The 23,031-nt window shown below is 49.7% G+C and overlaps 1 protein-coding gene and 1 long non-coding RNA gene across 7 annotated transcripts in view; one reads left to right on the top strand and one right to left on the bottom strand.

Moving 5' to 3' along the window:
* The window catches only part of YTHDF1 (YTH N6-methyladenosine RNA binding protein 1), a 205,458-nt gene that overhangs the window by 16,194 nt on the left and 166,233 nt on the right, over nt 1-23,031 (top strand). The window contains exons 3-4 of one of the 6 annotated variants that reach the window (XR_003994048.1): nt 415-677; nt 14,660-16,780. Coding sequence is in view for 3 of the 6 variants with exons in the window: in XM_030503540.1 (XP_030359400.1) it covers nt 415-420 (6 nt within the window). In the remaining 3 variants the exon portion in view is untranslated. Of the gene's footprint in view, nt 1-414; nt 1,532-14,659; nt 16,781-23,031 lie in introns of those variants that run through there. The other 5 variants (XM_030503540.1, XR_003994047.1, XR_003994049.1 and 2 more) reach the window with 5 other exon arrangements.
* Nucleotides 5,666-14,682, bottom strand: LOC115615432. Its single transcript, XR_003994050.1, has 3 exons — nt 11,247-14,682; nt 8,139-11,130; nt 5,666-7,215 (listed from the first exon to the last, which is right to left on the bottom strand). It is a non-coding gene; the product is annotated as an uncharacterized LOC115615432 (long non-coding RNA).

Raw genomic sequence — 23,031 nt, 5'->3', positions numbered from 1 at the left:
TTCCTTTCTCTTTGTATGATAGAGAAGCTGAAAGAGTTGGAAGTTGTGCTGTAACCCTCAGGAGGAGGTAGCACAGACATGGGTCGCCGAGCTGCGAGAAGAACTTCCCAAATAGAAGTGAAGAAATAGAAGTAAAGCTTTGAATGGTTTCTTTTCCGGCACTTGGCTGCATTTCCCAGCTCTAACTTTAATAATTTGACTTGATATCTTCTTTTTTTATAACTGACTTTTTGAAGCAATGTTATAAACATGTTATAAACCATCTAATAAAGCATGTGCTGTTAGTTTCAGTTGGTATGTCGGGACACTTAACAACTGGTGATTCCAGAGCCAAGAAATTCAGGTCCATCTGGATGTTGAAGAGAAAATTTAGTTACACAACTCTTATTTCTTACTTCTTTTTTTTTCTTCCAGATCTAAAGGCTTTGCTGTGATATTCCTATAGACTTCAGGTAACTATTCTCTTAAAAAAAACCCCAAAACCTCCAAACAAAACATCAACCAACAGCAAACCTCAACAAATTGAGAGCCTTTAGGTGGAACCGGTTTGGCTGTATTGTTAAGCAGCTCTGTGATGTGTTTCAACCTGCTTTCTGGCTTTGTGGGTAGCAGGAAAAATTGGGAACAGCTTCAGCATGAGGAGATTTCTGGGACTGGGTTGTGCAGCACCATCTGAGGTAAGTGGGGAGAAGGTTTAACAGTGAGTAAAATAATCCCGTTCATTGGGACTGTGTTGAGTGTTAAGGTAACTGCGCTGCTGGTTGTTCAAATTGTCAGTCAACTGTCACCTCAGTTTGAAGAGATGCCTTATTTCTTTGTTCTGCAGTGTTAAATGACACTGTGAGGGGGAAGAAGCATTCCTCTGGTATCTCTTGTAGAATAACTTCACGTCATAGGTCTTACTTATTCCTTATTTAATCTAAGTCATAGTCCTAAAAGATCCTGCCTGTCTGCTTTTGGGGTTGGTGCTTAAATTCCCTCCTTAAATGAGTTGCTGTTGTTTGATGGTTTTAGAATTGGTGTGTGCTGGCCAGTATCCCTGGTGCCTTCTGCTTCCAAGCCAAATGTAGCTGGTGGCACCAAATACTGATTATAGGGTTAAGTGAAATGGTTTCTAGGGTTCGGTGACTGGTTGGTGATGGCAAGATGTTGAAGCTGTGAATGTTCATACATCGTTGGGGAAAAAAACCCATATTTTGCAGGTAGTCAAACCAAAAGTAACATTACTGAACACTTAATCCTCATGGAGGTTGTTTATTGCTGTGAAAGATGGTTTTAAGTGACTTTAGCTTGTAGACAAAATGATCAGGTTAAATCTACACTGAGATGTAAGGACACACAGGCAAAAATAAGCAAACTCATGGTCAAGGTTACTGCTCTGCCATAACATGCTCCCAAATTAAGGTCAGACTTTGTTTTTTACCTTATTTTTGGGAGATGGAAACGGGATGTAAAATTTAAAATCCTAATTTTTGTCTTTCATCCTCGATAAAAGTTCTGTTGATATTAAAATCTGTATTTCTTCACAAAATGCTTGATTTTTGTTTGGAGAACTTATGCAAAGATAGAAATGGATTTACTCAAAAGATATTAGTGGTATTAGAAGACTCTTTCTTAGCATTAGGCTGACCACAGTGTGCTAGAGAGCGTGGCCAAGTTGTGACAGGACAGGTCTTTGCTTTGCCTCTTTAATTACAAGTGATTTTACATGGTCAGGCAAGGTGGGCATTAAAAAACTCGTAGGCGAAGATACTACAGAACTATCAAAAGAAAAAATGACTGTTGTAGTGTTACTGCCCTTTTCTTGTGCACCTGGGGAGAACAGTAGTTGAGAGGAGTGAGGGAAGCTCAGGTAGAATAGCAGATAAATGCAGAAACAAAGCACAAATAACACCAAATGGGGGGAAAGTGTGTTTTGATCTAACGCTCCTTTTCCTGGTCTTGATTCCTTTGAATTCTTTCTGTTGAACAATCTGTTTCACTTGGAAAAAGCTCTGGCTTTTTTCTGACAACAGCATTCAACATCTGCTCGTTTGAGGAGAAAGCAGTTTGCTATTTAAGGGAAGTGCAGGGTTTTAATTGGAATTCGTGATTCTGCCCAAGAACAGCACAAGTGTAGCTATAGCTGGTTCTGTGATACCCACCTCGGCTGCAGCCTGCCTGGTCCATGGTTCCTTTGAGGAAGAGCAGCTCTTGTTGGACCTATTCTTAGAATTAAGGGAGTTGGAATGTTGAAATGACTTAATTGGGGTGGGACTTGGCACAGGGAGATGCTGCATTTCACGAGTGACGTGGTTCAGTGCAGTGGGCTGTTTCATAGCTGACAGCGTTCTCGCCGTGCTGCTCACAGCTCTGGGCATTTTGGCCCTCTGTTAGGGTGAATGGGATTGTTCCGTGTGGGAATGTTCCTGGTCCCACAGGTTGCCTGTCTCTAGAACGCTTAAGGTGAAAAACGCCTTTAGAATTGACTTGCGTATTGCATGTGCAGTGATGCATTGTGGATGTGATGTGTGACAGTCTAATACTCTTCATTTCCTAGCGAGAGTATGGGCAGGGCTTTGGGAATTCCAAGAACAGCTTTTGTTCCCTGGTATGATGCTGGATTAATTCCCTTATTTTACATAGGATCGTAATTTCAGGGCACCTTTGTAATCCCTTGGGAAATCCTGCATAAAAGAGTGCTGTCTTGACTTCTGCATCAGCCTTTTGCTTCCTGCAACATCTCTGAGCTCCCTTTTTGTTCACATTCCTGAGGTGAGTTACTGTCAGCACGAGGAAGACCTCGGAGACATGCATTCTTCTGCATGCAGGATGTTATAGAAGTGGCATCTACCCCGTCTTTTACTGAATCTCCTTTAATTTGGAGGGCGTAGGAGGGTTTATGCCATCTGTCTGTTTATAAGTTATTCAAGGAATTATTTTTACCTGGGATGTTTCCATGACAACAGACGGTTGGTGATGTCTTCACCAAATGCCTTTTTAATGTTGTCCAACTGCTGCTAAATCAGTAGGATCTGGTGCTTTGCTGGGGTTTCAATAACGAAAGAGGTGTCCAATACTTGTTCTGCCAAGTTCTCCAGGTATTTTTAGAGTATTAATGCAGTGCAAGCAACCTCGATTCCCTTCACCCTGCACCATTCTAAGGGGGGAATAAGAAGAAAGTAAATTTAATCCATAAATGATATCTCTATACATATATTATTAGGGAGCTTTTGTCATCATTTATGTCTTATCTAGTTCCTCCATTAAAGTGGACTGGAGCAGCTCTGCTCTGGAGCCAGGCTGAGAGAGCTGGGGTGGTTCAGCCTGGAGAAGAGAAGGCTCCTCGAGGGGAGACCTTAGAGCAGCTCCAGTGCCTAAAGGGGCTCCAGGAAACCTGGAAGAGGGGCTTTGGCCAAGGGCCTGTAGGGACAGGACAAGGGGAATGGCTTTAACCTGCCAGAGGGGAGATTGAGATGAGCTCTGAGGCAGAAGCTCTTCCCTGTGAGGGTGCTGAGGCGCTGGCACAGGGTGCCCAGAGAAGCTGTGGCTGCCCCATCCCTGGCAGTGTTCAAGGCCAGGTTGGACACAGGGGCTTGGAGCAACCTGCTCTAGTGGAAGGTGTCCCTGCCCGTGGCAGGGGGTTGGAACTGGATGAGCTTTAAGGTCCCTTCCAACCCAAACCATTCCATGATTCTGTGATTGCTGCATCACTACACTCCCATTTACAGTTCCTGTAGCTGCAGCAGTTTTGATTTCTGTGCTCTGCTTTTGTGGATCTATAAGTTGTCACTTAAGTTGGTTTTTGATAACACCTGAGAGAGCTCTGCACCTCCCTCAACATTATTGGTCCGCAAACCCTCTTAAGTTTGAGGCCGCTGTAGGAAGTGGTGTGGCTGCTGTTGGCTCTCGTGTAGCACCATGTTTTAGCTGAAACACTGAAGCAGAGAAGCCCAACATGGTGACTCCTGCAGCTGAGGGCACTTTGCTGGAGCCCTGTTGAGTGCTTCTGAGGAGTCATTACAGGGGGTGGGTGTCATTAGGTTAATGAAGCAGCTTCATTGCCTACACCTGGCTGGAGGCTCCTCACTGTTGGAGTTTTGCCACCACAGCAGCTTCCTCCTCACTCCCTTTGGGGAGAAACGTTGGGATGATCAGCACAGGAACAGGGAATTCTGGAAGATCTGGGATTTACGGAGACTTTGGCTTTCTTATCCCATTGGTGAGTATGGAATTCCTTTTCTAACATAGATCTGTTTCATTTAAATCTGTAAAATGTTGGCAATGCAATTACGTGAGCGCAGATAGTCTGATGTTTAGGGGGAAGAACTCTTCAGAGGTCTGTACCAAACCAGTGCTGCTGTAGCCTCGAAACCTGTCAGCAGAGGCTTTTGGCCACTTCTAAATAAGGTGATTATCAGGAGCCCTTGAAAACGTGAAGAAGGGTGAGGTGTGTTGGTGTTTTGGTCTGTAATAATCTTGTTTCATAAACACTTTGGTGGCATTTATGGCTTTTTTGTAATTCCTTGTCTTATATGTGTAGAACCTGTTTAAGCGAGCTTATTTCACAACGTTCAGTCTTTGGAGCCAGTGTGTTGTAGTGATTTATGGGTTTTTCTTTAATGCTTGATCAGCCAACACAAATATGGAACAACAGCAGCAGTTAAGGAGGTGCATCAGCGTGTTGCATCACTCCAGTGGTGGGCAGCCTTTTAAATGTGAAGGCAAGGGCGAGTGCTTTGTGTCCTCTAGCTTTAGATATGTAACCTCTGTAAAACAGAAATTACAGCTAGAACATTAAACCTGTAAGAATTCCTCATTTGCTCTGACAAGGAACAAGAATTGGTAGTTTTAAGCTGTTAGTTGGGTAAGGGTGCTTTCAGTGGGCCTTGGCTGGACAATTGGTTCATGTACATTGATGGTTCATTCACTTGTCATTATCAAGGTTTAGGGCATGATGGGTTTTTTGGTCTAAAAGCTCTGTCTTTTCCTAACACTGCCCCTTCAGAATTAGGGGGTGGTGGGCAGGAAGTCAGGAGAAGCAGCAAAAGAGCAATTTTATCACCTGGGAGGAAAGACAACTCCAAAAGATTTCCTTATGCTGAGCAAAGAGCAGCACTAATGAGCTCCTGTGGGAAATGTGATGTGCTTGTATTGAGTGAAGTACTGGATGGGAAGAAGAGGAGTGATTTTATTAGCCAGGTATCATTTCAGATTTTTCCTTAACTTGCTGACCCTGCTGAGGATGGGAAAACACAGCATGTGCCAATTCAGTTATTTCAAAGCATGTGAGAGTGGGAGATAAATCCTAGAGGGAGAGTATTCATAAAAGACTATTAGGGTGATCTTTAAACAGGTTTTTTAATTATTATTATTAATCTGTTAGGGTTTATTTTAAATAATAAATACAACCAAAGATGTGAACCTGCACATCACAAATTGCACAGAGGTTCCTCCTCTCAAAAGCTTCCTAATTAATGGCTTTAACCTGCCAGAGGGGAGATTGAGATGAGCTCTGAGGCAGAAGCTCTTCCCTGTGAGGGTGCTGAGGCGCTGGCACAGGGTGCCCAGAGAAGCTGTGGCTGCCCCATCCCTGGCAGTGTTCAAGGCCAGGTTGGACACAGGGGCTTGGAGCAACCTGCTCTAGTGGAAGGTGTCCCTGCCCGTGGCAGGGGGTTGGAGCTGGATGAGCTTTAAGCTCCCTTCAACCCAAACTAGTCTGTGATTCTATGAAACTAGGGTGGGTTGTGAGGCATAACCATCCTCAGAAACATGCAGAAAAGTATCATTACTGTGTAATGTGACCTGTGTTACGGCTTGAGAGAGCATGCAGTCTGATTCTCAGTACCTCCTCCTGACAGACTGATGCTCAAGGAAGTATGTGGCCCATAGAGGTAATGAGTAAAAAGATAGAAGGTGTTTAGGCAGCAGTGCTTTTGTGCTTTTCAGTCATTGGACAGATGCAGTTTTCATTCAGAGATACTCCAGACTTTGGTGTCATTAGTAGTCAAAAGCTGGTAGAAAAGCTTGTTCTGCAAGTGGGGCATGTGAAACCTGAGCAAAGGGGGGAGGAAATGTGAGAGTAATTCTGTGATTTGTTTTGTTCTTTATTGCTGTTTAAAGTGTGACAGTTGTGGTTATGTTAGAGAGAAACAGAAAGATAGGAGGGGAGGGAAAAGGGGACATGTGCCATGTGTATGATCATCAGCTTCACCAACACACCTGCAGTGAGAAGCTCACCTGGGCTTTCCTGAGAGGCTGGTGGCTGTTAAAGCATGCCGCAGTTGTTGCTCCCATAGTGATAAAGAAGCAGTTTGAATTATTCCCTGGACCCCAGCTGAGCCATTAGTCAGTCTGGTGAAGTTTATCCAGAGGCTGAAAGCTTCCCCAGCCCGGTGACTGCAGGAAATGTACTGTCTGTTTGAAAGATGAGCTATAAGAGCCATGGCATCACAGAGAGAGGCAATGTACAGGCAGCACCGCTCTGACACCTCTACCCCCAGGACATGTTGTACAAACAGGAGCCCCAGATAGTTAAAATGGATTTTCTTGGTGATCTAATGTCCCCATTTCCAATGCAGTTGGTTTTGCAGCTTTCTCAGGCTTCATTCTACACAGCACTTCTCCTCCTCAGTAGAATTAAGAACGTTCTGCACATAAGAAGCCATTAGTTTTCCAAACAAATCACACTCTGGAATAAACACTGGCATTTCTTCACTAGATAGCAGCTTTTATGTGTATGAGTGTATATTATATATAGATGTGTGTATACATACATATATTTGTAAGCTTCGAAGCAAGGTACAGTAAGAAATAGTGCTTTTTCTTCATACAACTGAGAAGGTGGTGACTGTATTGGCGTGTGTCTGAGCTGAAGGGAATTGGCACAGCCCCAGACACTGCTGATTTCACTAGCTGGCAATCTCCTCCTGTTTCTTATAAGAAGTGCATTAGAGGTATTAATGATGATAACAAAGAGAGAAGTGGCATGATTAAAAATGAAACCAAATAGGAGGGAGGAGGACTGGAAGGCGCAATACATCAGAGACTGTTTCAGAGATAAAAACAGGGAAACCAACCCCTTTTCCACATTTTTAGTGAGAGCGCATCCCGTGGGGGTGAATGCAGCCCATCCATGAGAAGGGGCTTCTGCAAGGGTGGGGTTTCCTTCCTGCAACAACTTGCAGATAAATAAAGCCACAGTCGGTTTGTGAAGCTCTGCAGTTCTTATCAGTGCTGTAAAAGATAAGGATTTTATTTGGTGTTATCTTTAGTATTAAAGCTGGCTTAAGACACTTCAGCTCTCTGTCAGCGGGGGCTGCTCTCCTTCCCATTACAGTCCTGCCCATACTTTTCTTAATTGAACCCTAACTGTAAAAACTAAAATGCTTTATTTCAGTGACTGGATTTACACCCCAGGCTGCAGTTAGCACAGGTAGTGGTGGGTAAAGCATCCGAATTAGCAAAGCTAGAGAAAATACAATAGCAAAGTGCATGCCAAGAACCCTACTGCAAAGGTCCTGATGTCTCGGTGCTGATTTGGTCACTGCTGATATAGTTGATGGTGTTGCCATTTCAGTTGTGACCAGTCAGATGAGCCAAAGGGGGCTTGTTTGTGCTGTGACTCTTTCTGTAGGTTCAGCTGCACATTTAGGATGCCTTTGTAGAGATGTTTGTGACAGGGCAAGGCCTCTGCATCAGTTTAAACTTTCAGATATGTATGGATCACTGTGATGTGACATGATGTAACTGCTAAATTGTTCCAAGAGTTCTTACCACCCTTTGAAACGAGAAGTTTCAACTTCACAACTATGCGAAAATACATTTACGTGCTTCACTCTTGGCTGCCACAAGAAGATGTGACTTTCAGAAGGCAGGAACCTCCTCTGCTTGGGGGCTTTGAATTGATGTACCCAGAGCTGAGAATCACTCTGCCTTGTGAGTACAACAAGCAGTGAATTCAAGGAGTACAGCTAAAAACCTTCATCTTTACTCCAACATGGCTGTGACTGGAGTTTTCTTTTATATCCAGGTTATAAAGCCGTGGGAAGTGGGATGGTTTTTAGGTACCATTCGCCTGGAACTTGTTCCCATGTGCATGAGTTGCAAAGCTCTTACCAAAGATAACAGGTACTGAATGAGGACTTTCTGTTCCTCACCTGCCATTCCCTTTCGCCTGCAGAATGTGTGGAGGGAAGGATATGGGGAATGTAACTCTCAGTTAGCACCATCTGGCATAGTGTGTACTTGGGCTTCCCATGATGTGATCACAGCGTGTAACTGCTCCATCCCCATGTCGATGGCACTGCGTGTTCTGAAAGGAGTTTCTGATTTGCTTAAAAGGAGGGAAAAAAAACACAAACCCACAAGTATTAGAGCAGAAAAACAAGGGAGAGAATGCAAAAAGCAGAATTCCAGCATCTCTGTTTGAAGAAAGGAGAGAATTGTTTGTTTGGGGCAGGAGGGGTCGTGGAACGTGATGTTCCAAGCTGAAATACAGCCCCCTGCCCATATGAGCTCTGTGTCTTACCTTCCTGCCTGTTCTGCTCCAGACAAGCCAGCTGTGTTGCTCCATCCCAGGAATCATTTCCTTCTGACATAGAAGGTTTTCATTACTACCTTCCTGCTTGCCTCTTTGTTTCTGGGCAATTTCCAGAGCATTAAGCCACAGCACATCCACTTATTCTGGGACTCCCCATCTCAGTCATTAGCTTCTTTTGCAAAGCCTTGACCACTGCATGCTGCAAACCTAATTGCGCTCTGCCTGTTGCCTCCACTTTGACTGCTGTAGCAGTTACAGCCTCAAAGAGCTCCATCAGATTAACCACAACTGTTCCTAGCTGAAACCACCTTGGTCCTTATTACTCAAGCTGTGCTTTTGCATTTGATCTTTTAAATGCTTTGTAATGCTTACTCCACCATGGACGTGGAGCTAATTGGAATGTAACTTCCTACAGCATTTCTACATCTTTTCCTGCAATAATGCCAAAAGCTTTCCTGTCTCTGGCATCTGCACCTGCATTTAGCTGTGAAGAGACAGGCTGCCAGGAGGGGAAGTTTTGCATCAGGGTTTTGGTACTGTGAATGTCTGACTTTGGCTGTCCATTACTTGCTGGCTGCACTAGGAAAGGGGGAGCCTTTGGTGGGAAGGGTTTGTGCTGCCAGCAGACCCAACTTACAGCAGAAGGCTGCCAGGCAGCACAGTGGAACAGCCCCCATGTCCTCCTGCTTCCACTGGCCAGTTTCCAGTGGTGCTTTAGCTACATCCCAGTTTTGAGGTGTTGTCTATGTGTTCCCCTCTCCCTTATTTTATTTCCAGGCACTTTGGTGTCAACTTTTCATGCCCTATGCTCTGAGACCGCAGCTTGGTTGCCCCTGGACTTGGCAGCCTTGTGCCTTGGCATCAAGCACTCCTGCTGCAAAACCCCGTGCAATGTGTTTTACGAGGGTACCAGGCTACAAGTAACCACTCTTACAGGGATATTGCCTATTTACCAGCATGTGATACAAGTCCTTCCTCCTGTGAGCTGATGTATGAGCTTTTGGCAGATTCTCACGTGCATATCCCCCTCCTTTCCTCTGCTTCTCATTATTTTCTTATCTAAATGCGAGAGATTTGACACATCATATCAGGTGATTTCTGTAGATCTCATTTAAATATCACTACTCATTTAGAGATGCTGTTGGGAAAGAGGTGAGCCAGGAGCAAGCTCCTTGTGTCATGTAACAGCTAAAATCAAGCTCAGCAGCTGCAAGCAAGCTTCTGAACACCGCAGGACAGGTTAGATAGGGCTTTGAGCAACCTGGTCTAGTGGAAGGTGTCCCTGTCCATGGCAGGGGGTTGGAACTGGATGAGCTTTAAGGTCCCTTCCAACCCAAACCAGTCTGGGATGACAATTTCTTGCATCTGAACATCTTTAAGCCATCTCACATTTCCATATGGGAAGGGATACAGGCTTTCCTGAAATGAGGTAGTGGGGGCAGATTGGAGGTTACCACTGTGCAGTGGAGTGTTAGGGAGCATCCAGTCTCTCTGGAGGCTGGGTACCACAGTGAGCTTGGGAGGGCAAAGCTGGGGAAGGGGAGGCTTGTGCTGTCTTTGGGGATGGAGAAGCTCTTATGTGGCTCCCAGTTGGAAAGCCTGTGGAGGTGAGTGAAAGGAGGGAGGACTAGTTGCCTATCTATGGGTGATCTAGGAAGACTCTAACCTTCCACCCTTAAGGGGAGAAAGGGCTTCAGGTGGTCTGCTTTATCACAGCACTAATTTGCAGAGACAGGGAAGGTTATGGTCCTTGCACCCTTCCAGCCCTGTCATTTTAGATACAAACTCTTGACCAACATCCAGCGCATCCATGGAAGTGGAGGCCCTGGCATCCAGCCTTGCTGCTAGTTAAATACAGGACCTGTGCATGAGCAGGTCGGTGGTTTGAGTATCCAGAGAGGGGCCGGGGTGTGCAGGGAAGGAATCGGAGCGTGTATCTTCTGACAGGAATAACCCAACGCCTGCTCTGCACCTCGCAGCACGTTCCCTGTGCCTCCTGCAGGCTCTTGCTATGATGGGGAGCGAGTGCCACCTTGTGCACAGCAGCAGCCTCTGCCCAGCAGCCTCCTGTACCTAGCAGAGGGGACATCAGGCTCTAGGAGACAGAAGGGATGGGAAAAGAGCTGGCTGCAGGATGCCTGGCTGCTTTTCCGCTGTAAGACAGAGAGGGTTTCAGAACTGGGGCAGCAAAGGAACAGGGATGATGGACTAAAAAGCTGGGGGTGAAAGAACCTGGTAGAGCATCACTTCTGGTGTTTCTATGAATGCCAGAGCAGAGGTGGCTCTCACCACTGAGGAAGCAGGGCTAGACTGGCAGAAGGAGGCAGAATTCCCTCCTTAGAATGAAATTTAATTCAAGCCGCAGTCTTGAACCCAAATTCGTAGCTCAGGGCCTGCGTAGATCCCAGATACCGAATCATTCATCGGTGGTTAAGTGACAGAAAGAGCACCTGGTTTATCAGCACCGCCTGCAGCACCCTGTCCTCTCTGATTGCAGGTCTTGGCATGGGGATGTTGTCCCTGAAGTGGCAGCAGTGCCATCCTGCGGTCACCTCGGCCTTAGCAAGAGTGGCCTTATCCCTCTATCGTTCACCCTGCTTCTGCAGGAACTGCCTTTGTCTTAGTTCTCTCATTGTAATACAGGTGATAAAGGGTATTGCCTGCTATAGCTGGGCAGCAGCTGATGATGGGGTTACCTACAGGGGTAAGAGAGGAGCCTGTGAACGTGATCCCTGTGCTCTGAGTCCTACCACCGCTTCATAAAGGGCATGGGTGAGCTCTGCAGCAGGGGAGGATGGCTGCCCAAGCATCCCTGACCTCCTGGTGCCAAAGCTCCAGCAGCCAGGCTGGGAAAGCCGTGCTGAGGTGGGGTGAATTGTCCTGATAGCCTAAAAAGTCTCCTCTTCCCTCCCTGGGCAGTGGGGCAGAGTCCAGGGTCCTGAGTGAGTGTTTGAATCCTGCCCTGTCTGACTCTGCAAGTCCCCTGGGCATGTCCGTTCCAGGGGGACAAGAAAGCTGTGGATACAGCTGTATAATATATATATATAATCCTGCACTCATCGGATTGTCACTGTTTTCCTTTGTTTCTGCAAACATACCCAGGAAGAAGGTGGTCAGGGAGCTATTAGGAGGTGAAAGAAAAGAGCAGTCCCTCAGAGATATTACCAGGGGGTATTACACCTTGACGATGCTCTCAGATGGTTTTGAGCTGGCTTGGGACAAACTGTGTGAGGAAGTAATCCCAAATAGGATTGTTTCCGTAGGATTGATAATGGTGCATCCCATTTCTGTCTTTCTGGGAAAGACGACTCCTTGAATTTGATCACTTCTTTTGGGATGCTTCAACCTTGTTCTTATATGAGGATGACAAGCCTTGGCCTTTATAGCCACTGTGCTCTGTGATTGCCACTCGAGCAGTGGTACCATTCCAGGTCTCAGTGGTGACACAATGAACCCTTTGGGCTTAGGAAAAGACATGAAGATAGTTGGGGGCTTTTCCATTCTTCCAGTGGAAATAGATGTGTGATGGCACCTTCTGTGTAAGGCTGGAGGGACCAGTGCTGCCTTGGGACCCCTGCTTGGTGCTTCCCCGGTGTCTCCTCTACACAGGGATTTCTCCTCCTCCTGGGTTGTTCCAGTGCTTCTCTACTCCTTCCACCAGAAGGCTCTTTTCCTAATACCTGAATCATTCCTGCTGCTCAGGCCCACTATTACCTCCACAGCTATGGAAATCAGGGGGTTCCCTCCCCTTAGAGCAGCTTTTGGCTGTAACCCTCTTCCCCTAAACCTCTTTCTTTCTTAGCTTTACCCACTCATATCATCAAACCTTCCCATGTGGTGATTTGAGGGCAAAGATACTTGGTTTTTAACCTGTCTTTAAGGACTGATGTCAGGTCTTGTATAGGATGAGGCAGTCATATGCAAAGCCATTCCTTGAGCAATTGTCCTATGAATACAGAGTGGAGACTGGTGCTTTGTGTACATCTACAAGGAAGGGCGCTTTGGGGTTGAAGGTAAATCTTCCTTCTCACCCCAGCTTGGCCCCGGCTGTGCTTTTCCCTGTGGGGGGAATTGTACAGGGGAAATAGGACGGTAATTTGTCCTCTGCGGTGATTCCATCATGGAATCACCTGATCCAAACCCACTGTTGCACAAACCAGCTCATATTCCCCAAGGCTTTTCCTTCAGGAAACTGGACTTGCTAAAGCTGTGACTGGTGTAGGGGTACATCTCATCATGGATAAATCCTCCTGGATGAAAGGGAGGTGGTACCTGGGGCTGGGGCTGACGTGGTGTCGGCGCTGTCTGTGCTGTGTGACTGATGGTGTTGCTCTGGGGGCTCTTTTCCTCTCGCCAGCCTGCGGGATGTGTGACCTCCTGAAGGAGGTGCCCCCAGCTGAACCCTGAGCAGAGCCAGCCAGGAATCACTATAGGATCACCAGGCTGAGGAACTGGCTTTGGCGTGGAAGTGGGACCATATTCCTGAGAACGTGGGATCCTACCACTGAGCGGAAAACAGGATGGGGGAGGCAGGGTGGGAGCAGTTTTATGGACATACATAGGCCTCTGCACAGTAACTCTCCACTCCCAGATGGTTGAGCCTTGACTTACCCAAACAAATAGGGGTCAGTATATGAGCAGAAAACACGCACAGCGAAACCACAGCTCCATCACTTGCTTTTCCATCTGCCCACCGCGGCTGATGGGACTCTTGCTGGGTCATGCTCTTGCCTCCCTTGATTTCAGACTGGTGTGGAAGGCTCAGTGCAGTGCTCAAGAGCCCATGGCCGTGCTTGGTGGGGTGTGTGTGAACCAGCCCCCCCTTGGCCGTGCTGTAGCCATAGGCTTGTGCGCACGCAGCAGGGCAGTTCCTCATCCCCAGCGGCAGCAGCCCGGGGATGGGGACTGCTGTAAGCAGGCACACTGGAGCGATACATGCATCAGAGGGAGCTTTGTGTGCGGGAAGAGAGGAAGATCTAAATGATCTATATCCTAAATTCCCTTTTCGCTAAGAAGAAGGGGCGCATAGGAAGCCCAAGAGAGGAGAGAACGGTTGAGAATCTAGGCAGTCCTATTTGCTGAGGAGTCTGTGCGACTCCCTCCTCTGCAAACCTGGAGAGGGGTCTGGTGCAGGATGAGTGCCATCTTGGCATTATCAATCTTGATTCTCAATGCCCATCGTGCCCCAGTCTGGGGACCAGGCCTGGTCCGGTCCATCAGGCCCCCCGCAGCCCCCCAGTTACCTGTGTTCCATCAGAGCTGTCCTTGGCCTCTCGGTGGTCCCTGGAGGAAGCCAGCAGCTTTCCCGCACTGCAGATTACCTTGGATGGACTCACTCCCTTCTGTCTCTTAACACCAGCTTTAGGTTACTGGGGTCTGTCTCCCTGCACTTGGCGACTTATCCCTCACTACCTCCTTTGCAAAGAACCAAGGACGTGTTCAAGAGCGGAACTGCCCCGTGGCTGAAAATCTGCCCCAGCAGGGTCGCATGGAAGCGATCAGGGTGGGTGTCCCTTCCCCTTGCAGTGAACCCAGTCACTGCATAGCCCCTCACTTATGGTGGGGCAAATGAGGTCAAAAATGTGTCCTGTGACCTTGCAGCGCTTGATGGTCGTGGGAGCAAGCGGGTCTCCAACACCTTGGTGCTTGCGCTGATCTACTGGGAAAGAGGGAGGGGAGAAATCCAGCTTCTCTTAAGGATCTCTGTGCCTCTAGAGCCCTCCTGATGGAGCTGGGCCCTCCTGCACCGCGCAGCCTTTGCCCCTGTGAGCTTCTGCAGTTACACAGTACCTGCCTTGCTGGAGTAACGCTCAGGATCGGGTCCCCGGGAGAGGAATGGGTTGCTGCACCGCTCGGTGTAGCCGTATGGGCATCGCGTGCTTCCTCACTCCTGCCTCTTGCCAAGGTTGGAGGCACGACCCATTCCCAACTGCTTGGTTGTGCGACGCCTCTGCTGCAGAACAGCCTCGGGAGCCGAGGGCACTAACAGCACTGCTGTCCTCTGAGGCCGTGTCCTCCGCTTCTTCCCTTGCCTTGTCCCGCTTCCCCCAGGAGCCCTACCTAAAAGTGACTGTAGCATGAAATCAAGTAATCCCGCAACGTACAGTAAGGTTTTCCTTTCCCCCTCTCCTAAACAAGGAAAGTACTATGTCAGTCTCCTACTGACATCTCCATTGCAGGCAAGGTCGCGTGTCCCACATCAGGCGCTGCAGGGATGGAGGATGGAGATGCCTATGGGCTCGGTTCCTTGGACAGACGCAATGCTGATAAAAGTGGAGCAGAGATGAAGAGGGGAGGGGGTGCAGAGAGTTGCACGTATGCGGCTGAATCCAGCTCTATGGCTTTTTGCAGCCAGATAATTACATCTTCCCTCGCCCAAGCACAGCTCTCAGGAGGCTCAAACTCAGGGCTCGGTGTGTCTATAGGAAGCTGAAAACACGAGTCTTAGAACAGAGATTTATTGAGGTCTAGAGCCTAACCTGAGAACCGCTGTGGGCTACTGCAGTCTCGCTGGAGACTGCACAAGGGGACGCGTGCCACCATGCGGCTGCGGTGACAGGGCTGGAGGTGCCACCATGGCCCCTTGCCTTGCCGGACCCCTCTGGCTGTTGGAAAATAGTGGGATCATAATTCAGTTCAGTGACTAGTTGAGTTGCAAAGGGGCTGTGAGGGCAAGACAGGACCATGGACCCGTTGCGGCAGCTCCATGGCTGAGCCCCTGCGCAAGGGATGAGCGGTGCAGGGATGCAGGAGAGGGGCTGTGGGGGCAGAAATAAATCCATAAAACCAAAACGGAACAAAAAAAAAGTGAAAAATAAAGCAAAAAGCACCCCCCTCCCCAAAATCCTCCGAAGGGGTGTTTTTCCAGGGAGCTTCTGCACAGTGTAGGATCCCAGTGCTCCTTTCATAGTGTTGGGAAGGGGGAATGGGGGGTTCCTCTCTCTCGGGGAGTCCCTGTGCATGGGATGGGGGTCCCTTGCTCTGCCCCCCCCCCCCTTCGCCCCTTGGGGCGCTCTCTGCCTGCGGTCCCCCCGGCCCTGCCCGCATTGTCCTGCCGCTCCTCCTGCCCTTTGTCCGCCGGGGGCCCCCCAAGCCCCGGCGGGGCCCCCCCCAGCGCCCCGTTAACGCGAGGGGCAGCTGCCCCGCCGGGCGCTGCCGGCATTGTTACTCCCATTTGTCAAAAGGCCGAGGATGCTCCATAGATCGCTCCGTGGCTGTTGTTAAGTGTAATTAGAGGGTTTATGTCCCCAATTTCCATGAAAATGAAGCTGTGAGGCTCCTCTCTTGGCATTCACCGCGTGCCTTAATTGTATGGACATTAAATCAAGGTCCGCTGTGAACACGCAGAGAGGGGCTCGGGCTGTCCCCGCTCGGAGCGGGGCAGGCGGCGAGCGGGGAGGCGGGGTGGGGGGGGAGAAAGAGAGAGGCTGTCAGTGCAGGGCCCACCCCGCCGGGATCACCGGGATCCGGGATAACCGGGATCCGGGAGCGCCGACCTCCATCCCGCCGCCCGGGCCCCTCCGCTGGGGCGGCCGCGGAGGGGAATTGAGGGGTTTTAGGGTGCCTACAGCCGGGTGCCGCTGTCACCTCCCCTTCTCCTCACCCTGCCGGGGTCAGCATCGCCCCCCGGGTCTTCTTCCCCCCCCTCCCAGGCTCCGGTGCCGCTGCACCGCACCCGGTCAGGTGCTGAGCGGCGAGAGCAGCCCCGGGGTGGAGGGACGGACAGACGGACACAGCCCGGGGTCCGGCGGGAAAAAGGCGGCTGATAATCATAATTATTATTAATAACAATTAATAATAATAGAAGCCGATAGCGCCGAGCACAGCTCGCAACAAACCTCCGGCTGCCGGTGCCGAGCGACGCGTCCCGGCGCGGAGCCGCGGCCAAGAGACCCGGAGGTGCTCCCCCGGTACCCCCTCCCCGGTCCGGGAGCGGGACCCCCGGCGGCGGCCCCGGTCCCCAGCATGCCCCGGAACGGCATGAAAACACCGCTCGGTGCTTCGCTTTGCTCGCAAGGCAAAGGAGCCGGTTTCTCTCCGCTTGAAGGGAAACCGGCGGAGGTGAAACGCGCGATTCCCATCGCTCCGCCGCGGTTCGGCACAACGATCGCTCCACTTAAATAAAAAATAGAAAATAATAATAATAGGGGGGGAAAAAATAACATTGAGGGATTGCAAAGGGGTAAAGCGCTTAAACCGGTTTCGTTGATCGCCGTCGCACTTAGAAGCGCCTTATGAATTTAGGAAGACAGCGCGTCAGAAAAAGCCTCACCGCCTCCCGCCCTCCCGTCCTTTTTTTTTTTTTTTTTTGGTCCAAAACAATAAAAAAATAGGAAAAGCTAAAAATAATGAAAGATTAAAATCACAAGCCCGTTACGGTCGCTTGCAAAAGGGGAGAGAAAAATTCCTGCTGCTCCTCCAGGTCCGTGGGCCCGAGCCCCGCGGCCGCAGCTCGGAGCGGATTTACCCATCCCGCGGCTCCGGCGCTGCCGCCTCCCTCGGATCCGGCCGCAAACGCCCTCCCGTGGCTCCGGACGCTTGTTTTTGTGTAGGCAAGCTGGAGATGAATAAGAAAGGCGCCTAGTCCCTCATTAGCTTTGAATTTCAGACTTTTTTTGCTCCTTTTTTTTTCCTTTCCCTTTTCTCTCTCCTCTCTCTCTCTCTTTTTTTTTTTCCTCCTCCTCTCTCCTCCTGCCCTGGAACAATGCAGAAGGACCCCATCAGAGTGAAAACCAGGCTCCCGCTAGGCTTTAAAAGCAAGATGAACTTGGTGCACCACCCATCTTTCTCTTCTCTTCTCCAAAGCTCTTTAAAGGGGTTATGAGGCGTCTCTCTCAATTTATCCCTTTTCTCTTGATCTTCCTAGCAGAGGGGTTTGGGGTCTAGTCCTGGCTGTTTCAGCTGATCTCATCCAGTCTAAGGGATTAGAGCTTCTTCTCCGCATCCCGGCTCTCGGCACATCTGCTGATTGGGTTCAGCACAAGAGGATTACATTGGGACCCAATGACGTCACCGCTAGGACATAAGTTCTCCTCCATTAACCAAATCCTCATCAGCAAGATGTCCTTGAAACTGGAGGAGTAACATTCAGGACTCCATCGCCAGCCTGTCCCCACCTTCCTCCCGGGCGGGCTGCTGGGGCGTTGGGAACAAATATTGTTTAAGCTTTGAGCACTTGCAGCTGCATCAATAACGTTCCGCTGCGGGCTGGAGCACCGGGGCCTTATAGGAGAGCACGCACCCTATAAATAGGGCTCTGCACCTAAACTGTTAATCAGAGGAGCTTTATATATTCTGTTGCTTTTCCTTTTTTTTTTTCCCCCCCTTCTTTTTTTTTTGGTTGGGAAGGGAGGGGGTGGAGGGGCAGAGGGGGAGGGGAAAGCTGCATCCTACAGTTATATTTCCAAGCTCCAAAAGACATCATGGATAATTTTCTTTAAAGCTGACACGGATTTAATTTTAAAACAGGTTTTTTTGCCTCCTTTTTTTTTTTTTTTCCTTTTTTAAGAAATGTGTAGGATTTCACCCCCGTTCTCTCCGAGAAGAGACAATGTGTCCTGAGTTATATAAAGTAAGAGCTTCCCTTTAAATATACAACCTGAATTTTACATTTCAGGGTTTAATGCTCGATTTTGCTTAATATTACACGAGCACAGACTCGCAGGAGTGAGGACCTGAAAGGAAATGGCTTTGACTTTTAAGTGCCAAACCCAGAAAGTATATATATTATTTTGTTGTTTTAAGTGAAGGCTTCCTGAAAAACCCCAAAATCACCCGTAGATTTGCTGTCCTCGCCCTGCTCTAACCCGCCGCATCCTGCGCTCACAGTTTAGCTGGTGTCTCGCTACATCCTTCCACCACATCCATTTTGGAGCTGGAAATCAGGGCAGAGCCGGAGCTGCTGCCGCTCCTCTCGGTTAAACTTCCAGCCCTCAGTGCGGGGCGGCCGTTACAATGGGAATGGGCATCGGGGCTTATTTATTTATATCTGAGGTCACCAAATTTCACCTCTGGGGAGAGAAAACGTGTTTCACACCAGGCAGGCGATGCCCAGCTTGGAGAGCTCTTGCGCAGAAGCCTTGCGCGTGTTTCATTTTCACTAAGCGAGCTGCGTCTTCACTGTTAATTCTCCATCCCTCCCGCTCCAGCCACACAGCAACCTCCCCAAAAAATGTGGATACACGCACACTGATTTTTGGGATGGGAGGTGCAGGGCTGTGTGTTTCTACACCCCCTTATTCCCCGTCTAGAGTAACTTTTATGGCCAGCAGTGCTATGCGCATTCGCTAGAATAGCTTTCAGGCGAGGATTTATTTGCCTGTGTGTATTTCCATGCACTGTGGTATTTTCCTTCATCTTAGGAAGGGGGTAAAGCAGGGGGGAGTCAGGATACAATTGTTTTGATGGAAAGTGTATTGCTCCAGCTCTGGAAGTCTCTCCCTGCCCCAGCAGTGTGAGCGTTTCCAGGACAGCTGGGTCATAACCGCTGGAAGAGAGATGTATTCCCTTCCCTCCTATAGGAAAGCAATTGTTTTAAGGATGGCGTCTCCCTCCCCGAGAGCTGGGCCAGGCCAGGCCAGGCTCCGAGAGGGAACTGCCTGCAAACAGCAGCTTGTGGGCCACAAAATACTCTGTGGCGAGGTGAAATATCACCTTCCGAGCTCCAGAGCTGTGTTTAAAAGGCAGCTACAGCCTTGAGAGCCTCTGTCCCTGTTAGTATGCGTTTTCCTCTTCCTCCTTTATAATGCTGCAGCTCACGACATAAGCACCAAACCGGGGAAAATCAGCGTTTGACATTAGGCAGTGGAGGGAATTTTCCCTTAGCTTTTCCTCTTCTGAAACTTCAGGAAAAAAAAAAAAAAAATAGAAATAAATCTGCTTATTTAGAGCCTGTTCCATATTGACCTATTTACTCCCACAGACCAAAGCTCTCAATCTTTTATCGATTTAAAAGAAAACAACCTAAACAAATTAACACGGAGGAAAAAGCTTTTCTTATCCCGAGGGATTCCCGGTTGCTCTGGGCCTAACCCCGGGTGCGGGAGGCCCGGGCCTGGACCCGCACCCGGCTCTGAGGATGCTCCTTCCCTGGGTCTGGGGGAAGCTCCGGGGATGCCCGAGGCCTGTGCCCGGTGCCCGGTTCCCGGCCGGTCCCGGCTCCGCTGTCCATGGTATTGAAGGAGCGGAGCCTTCAGCAGCGCTGCGCATGGGTCACCCGGGGGGGGGGGTCCCACACATACACATACACAGGGGTGTGTTTCCCCCCCGAAAGCAGAAGGTGTTTTGTTTTCCTCCCTGCCCCTTCCCGAGGGGTCTTTAGGCAGCCGAAGGGCCCTGCAGGGGGAGGTCGGTCAGTCAGGGTGTCTGTCTGTCTGTCACCCATGTGGGCGCAATGCACCCCCTCTGCCAATCATCCCTGGGAACCCACGGGTTTGGGTTTATCCCCTTCCCCGCAGTGGAGCGGGGATGGGTATTTTGCACCCCCATCAATGCAAAGCCCCGTGCTAGTGACTTGGCCGCGGCGTATGGCAGCGGGTTCCTGCTCTGCTCCTTTATTTCTCCTTTAAACCAAACCCCACCATCAGTTCAGCACCTCTAAAGTTTGCCATTGAACACCCACACCAGCTCACCCCCCCTCCCACTGCCCTGCACCCCCAGTTCCTGCTTTAACAGCAGCCTGGGTTTTGGCTGTGATTTTATTAACCCTTCCAGTGAGACATTTTATCTTAAGCACGGCCCTTCCTGCATCTCTAACGCAGCATTTCTATATCCCAAAAGAAAATAGTCAGATGATTTGCAAAGGGCCATTTTTTTCCCTCTCGTTTCTTTCTTCTTCTCCCCCTCTTTCCCTCTCTGCCTTTTTAAACCTACCACCTACTGTTCCCCGAACAAAGAAATCCCAGAGACAAGCAACATGCCTCCACTTTCCTTCCATTTCCAAACCCCGGCTCCGCCATGCGTAGATGACCACATTAGAAAAATACACAAGATTGAACCCGAAATCAACTGCGGCACAACAAACCATAGGAAAACCTACTCTCAACCCTGTCCCGGGCAACGTGACACACACGTACACACACACCCGCACGCACCCTCACTGCGGAGCACTCACAAAACACCCGCAAGATTCAGCCTTCTCCTCGTTTCTGCTCAATAAGTCAATCACCAACCGGCCTTTGTCTGTCTGTCTGCCCCCAGGACGTGGCCCAGGTACCGGCCCGTCCCCATCCCGAGCATCGCTTCCGCGGCCCGGAGGAGAAAGCAAAATCTCTTTAAAATGAAGCCCAAATCTCTTTCAAATCGCAGAGAAGGGTTTGGCACATTCTAGGCCTCTGGTTTCTGCCCCAGAAATCTCACTGCAGAGGAGAGAGATCAGAGTTCCAGTCCCTGCTATAATTTCACACATTCTTCTACATATTTTTCCCCCCCTTTTTTTTTCTCTTAGAAAGCAATTCATTGTCTTAGAAAGTAATTACACTTACAAGAGGTTTGGGAATGAGATTTTTCTATCAAGTCTCCTCTCCCTCTTTTCCTCTCTCTGTCTCCTTTTGGTCTTCTTGGCTGCTGCAGGGCTTTCTAATTGTTTTTTTTTCCTCATATCTGTAATAAAAAAACATAAATACCCCCTTTCCCTCCCCTCTTTCCCTCGAAATCTACAATTTGCTGATTTGCAAAGCCTCTTCCTAGGTGGAGGAAAGCCGCCCGCTCTCCCCACGACTCGCTTTCCTGGCCTCCCAGCTCCTTGAGAAAGGAGGAGGGCCTTGTGCATTACAATTCCATTCAATCTCATTCATTCTTGCCTCTTTCTAACGGTCTTTGGGCAGCAAATCCACACCAACGGGGGGTCCGCGCCCCCTCCTCACACCCCCCCCCCAGCCTTAAACACACACAATAGCCGTCAGCGAACAGCACAGCAGCAACTTTGAAACATTCAGGCTTGTGAAGTGAAGAATGCCCGCAGCTCCCCAGCCCCCTCCCCCTCCGCTTGTTCCTGGGCTTGACATTTAAAACAACATAGAATGATCTTAATTTTAAAAAGGGGGGGGGAGGGGGGGGAAGAAAACCCCAACATTTTAACAAAATAAAAGCCCTCACTTGGGTCACACACGGTTTCGCAGGGCAGAATCCTGGTGTCAAGCGGTTCCTCCGCGGGAGAGGATTGCTCCATCACGTAGCTAATTACCTGCTTCCCCTCTCAGCGCTCCACGCTGGAGAAAAGCTCTTTTTTTCCTTCCCCCCCCCCTTTCCCTTGAGATGTTTCTGGGGTTGTATCAATCACCAGGATGGTTTCCAGCCTAATTTTTTCTCAGTCACCTGGTGGAAGGCACAGCTGAAGGCTGGGAGATGCTGGGGGGACGGGGGGGGCCTGGTTGGTGTGTGCCTGCAGTGCAGCGCAGATCCACATCCTCAGCATGGGGGGACTGGGAGCTCACCTGTGCCTGGGGGTCACCCCCGTCCTGGTGTAAAAGGGGGTACATGGTCCCTCTCAGCTAAAGGGGTATGACTGGGGTGAGGGTGCATCCCTGTGGGGATGGGGAATCCGCTCCCCATCCCTGTCTCTTCCCTCTTGGGTGGGATATGAGCAACGAGCCACCATCTCATGATCTCTAAGGTCCCTTCCACCCCAAACCATTCTCTGATTCTCTGATCTCCCCCTGAGAAATGCTGCCCCTCACCAGGGCTTACTCCCACTGCCCCATTCCCATCTCCATCCCCACTGGCTGCCAGGGACAGCCTCAGACAGGCTTTTCCCAATTTCCCTACACCACCATCTTTGGCTTTGAAGCTTATGTATTTTCTCCTCTTCTCCTTTTCAAAGCAAAGAAGGTCACTTTTGCCATCTCTAACCCACTGCTGGTCCCTTCTAACCCCAGAGAGCACCCCTGATCCCAGCAATGCTCCCCCAAGCCTCAGGACATTGTCCCAGGGTGGGTTTTGTCTGGGAATGGGGAGGAGAGAGGTCCCTGTGTTTGGACCCCACTGCTGGTATCACTAAAATCATGGTGCCGTTGGTTAAGGGCTCAGCTAAGGGCTCTGGTAGTGATGGTGGGGTCCCTGCCCTCAGCACCCCCAGCACCCCTGTGTCTCCAGGCACTGCTGGCTCTCCTGACCAAGGCCAGAGCTGCTGTCCTGTCCATGATGGAAGGGGACAAGCCCAGGGGTGCTTCTGCCCGTTGGGGTCAGCCTGACTCCATTGGCACCCACTGAGATGGAGGTTCCCTGGGCAGAAGGAATGGGGACCGGGACAGCGCAGGCACCTCCTGGTTTGGCTTCCTGGAAGGGGAAAGGGAAAGGGGTAAGGAAGGGAGAAGGGAAAGGGAAAGGGGTAAGGAAGGGAGAAGGGAAAGGGAGCGGAGCGAGGGCTCTGCTGTCCCCGCTCGCTCCTATGTTGGGATTTTGCAGCAGCAGCAAGCAGGAGGGGGAGGCCAGGGCTTCACTGTACGTATTTGAGGGAAAAGTCCAGTCCTAGAGGCAGCCCTTGGCTACTGCAATGCCTTTAATACAATTAA

The sequence above is a fragment of the Strigops habroptila genome, chromosome 13 (assembly GCF_004027225.2).
Source record: "Strigops habroptila isolate Jane chromosome 13, bStrHab1.2.pri, whole genome shotgun sequence".
Classification (NCBI taxonomy): Eukaryota; Metazoa; Chordata; class Aves; order Psittaciformes; family Psittacidae; genus Strigops; species Strigops habroptila.
The sequence above is the reverse complement of the archived record's forward strand: the minus strand, read 5'-3'. Positions and strand labels throughout refer to the sequence as shown.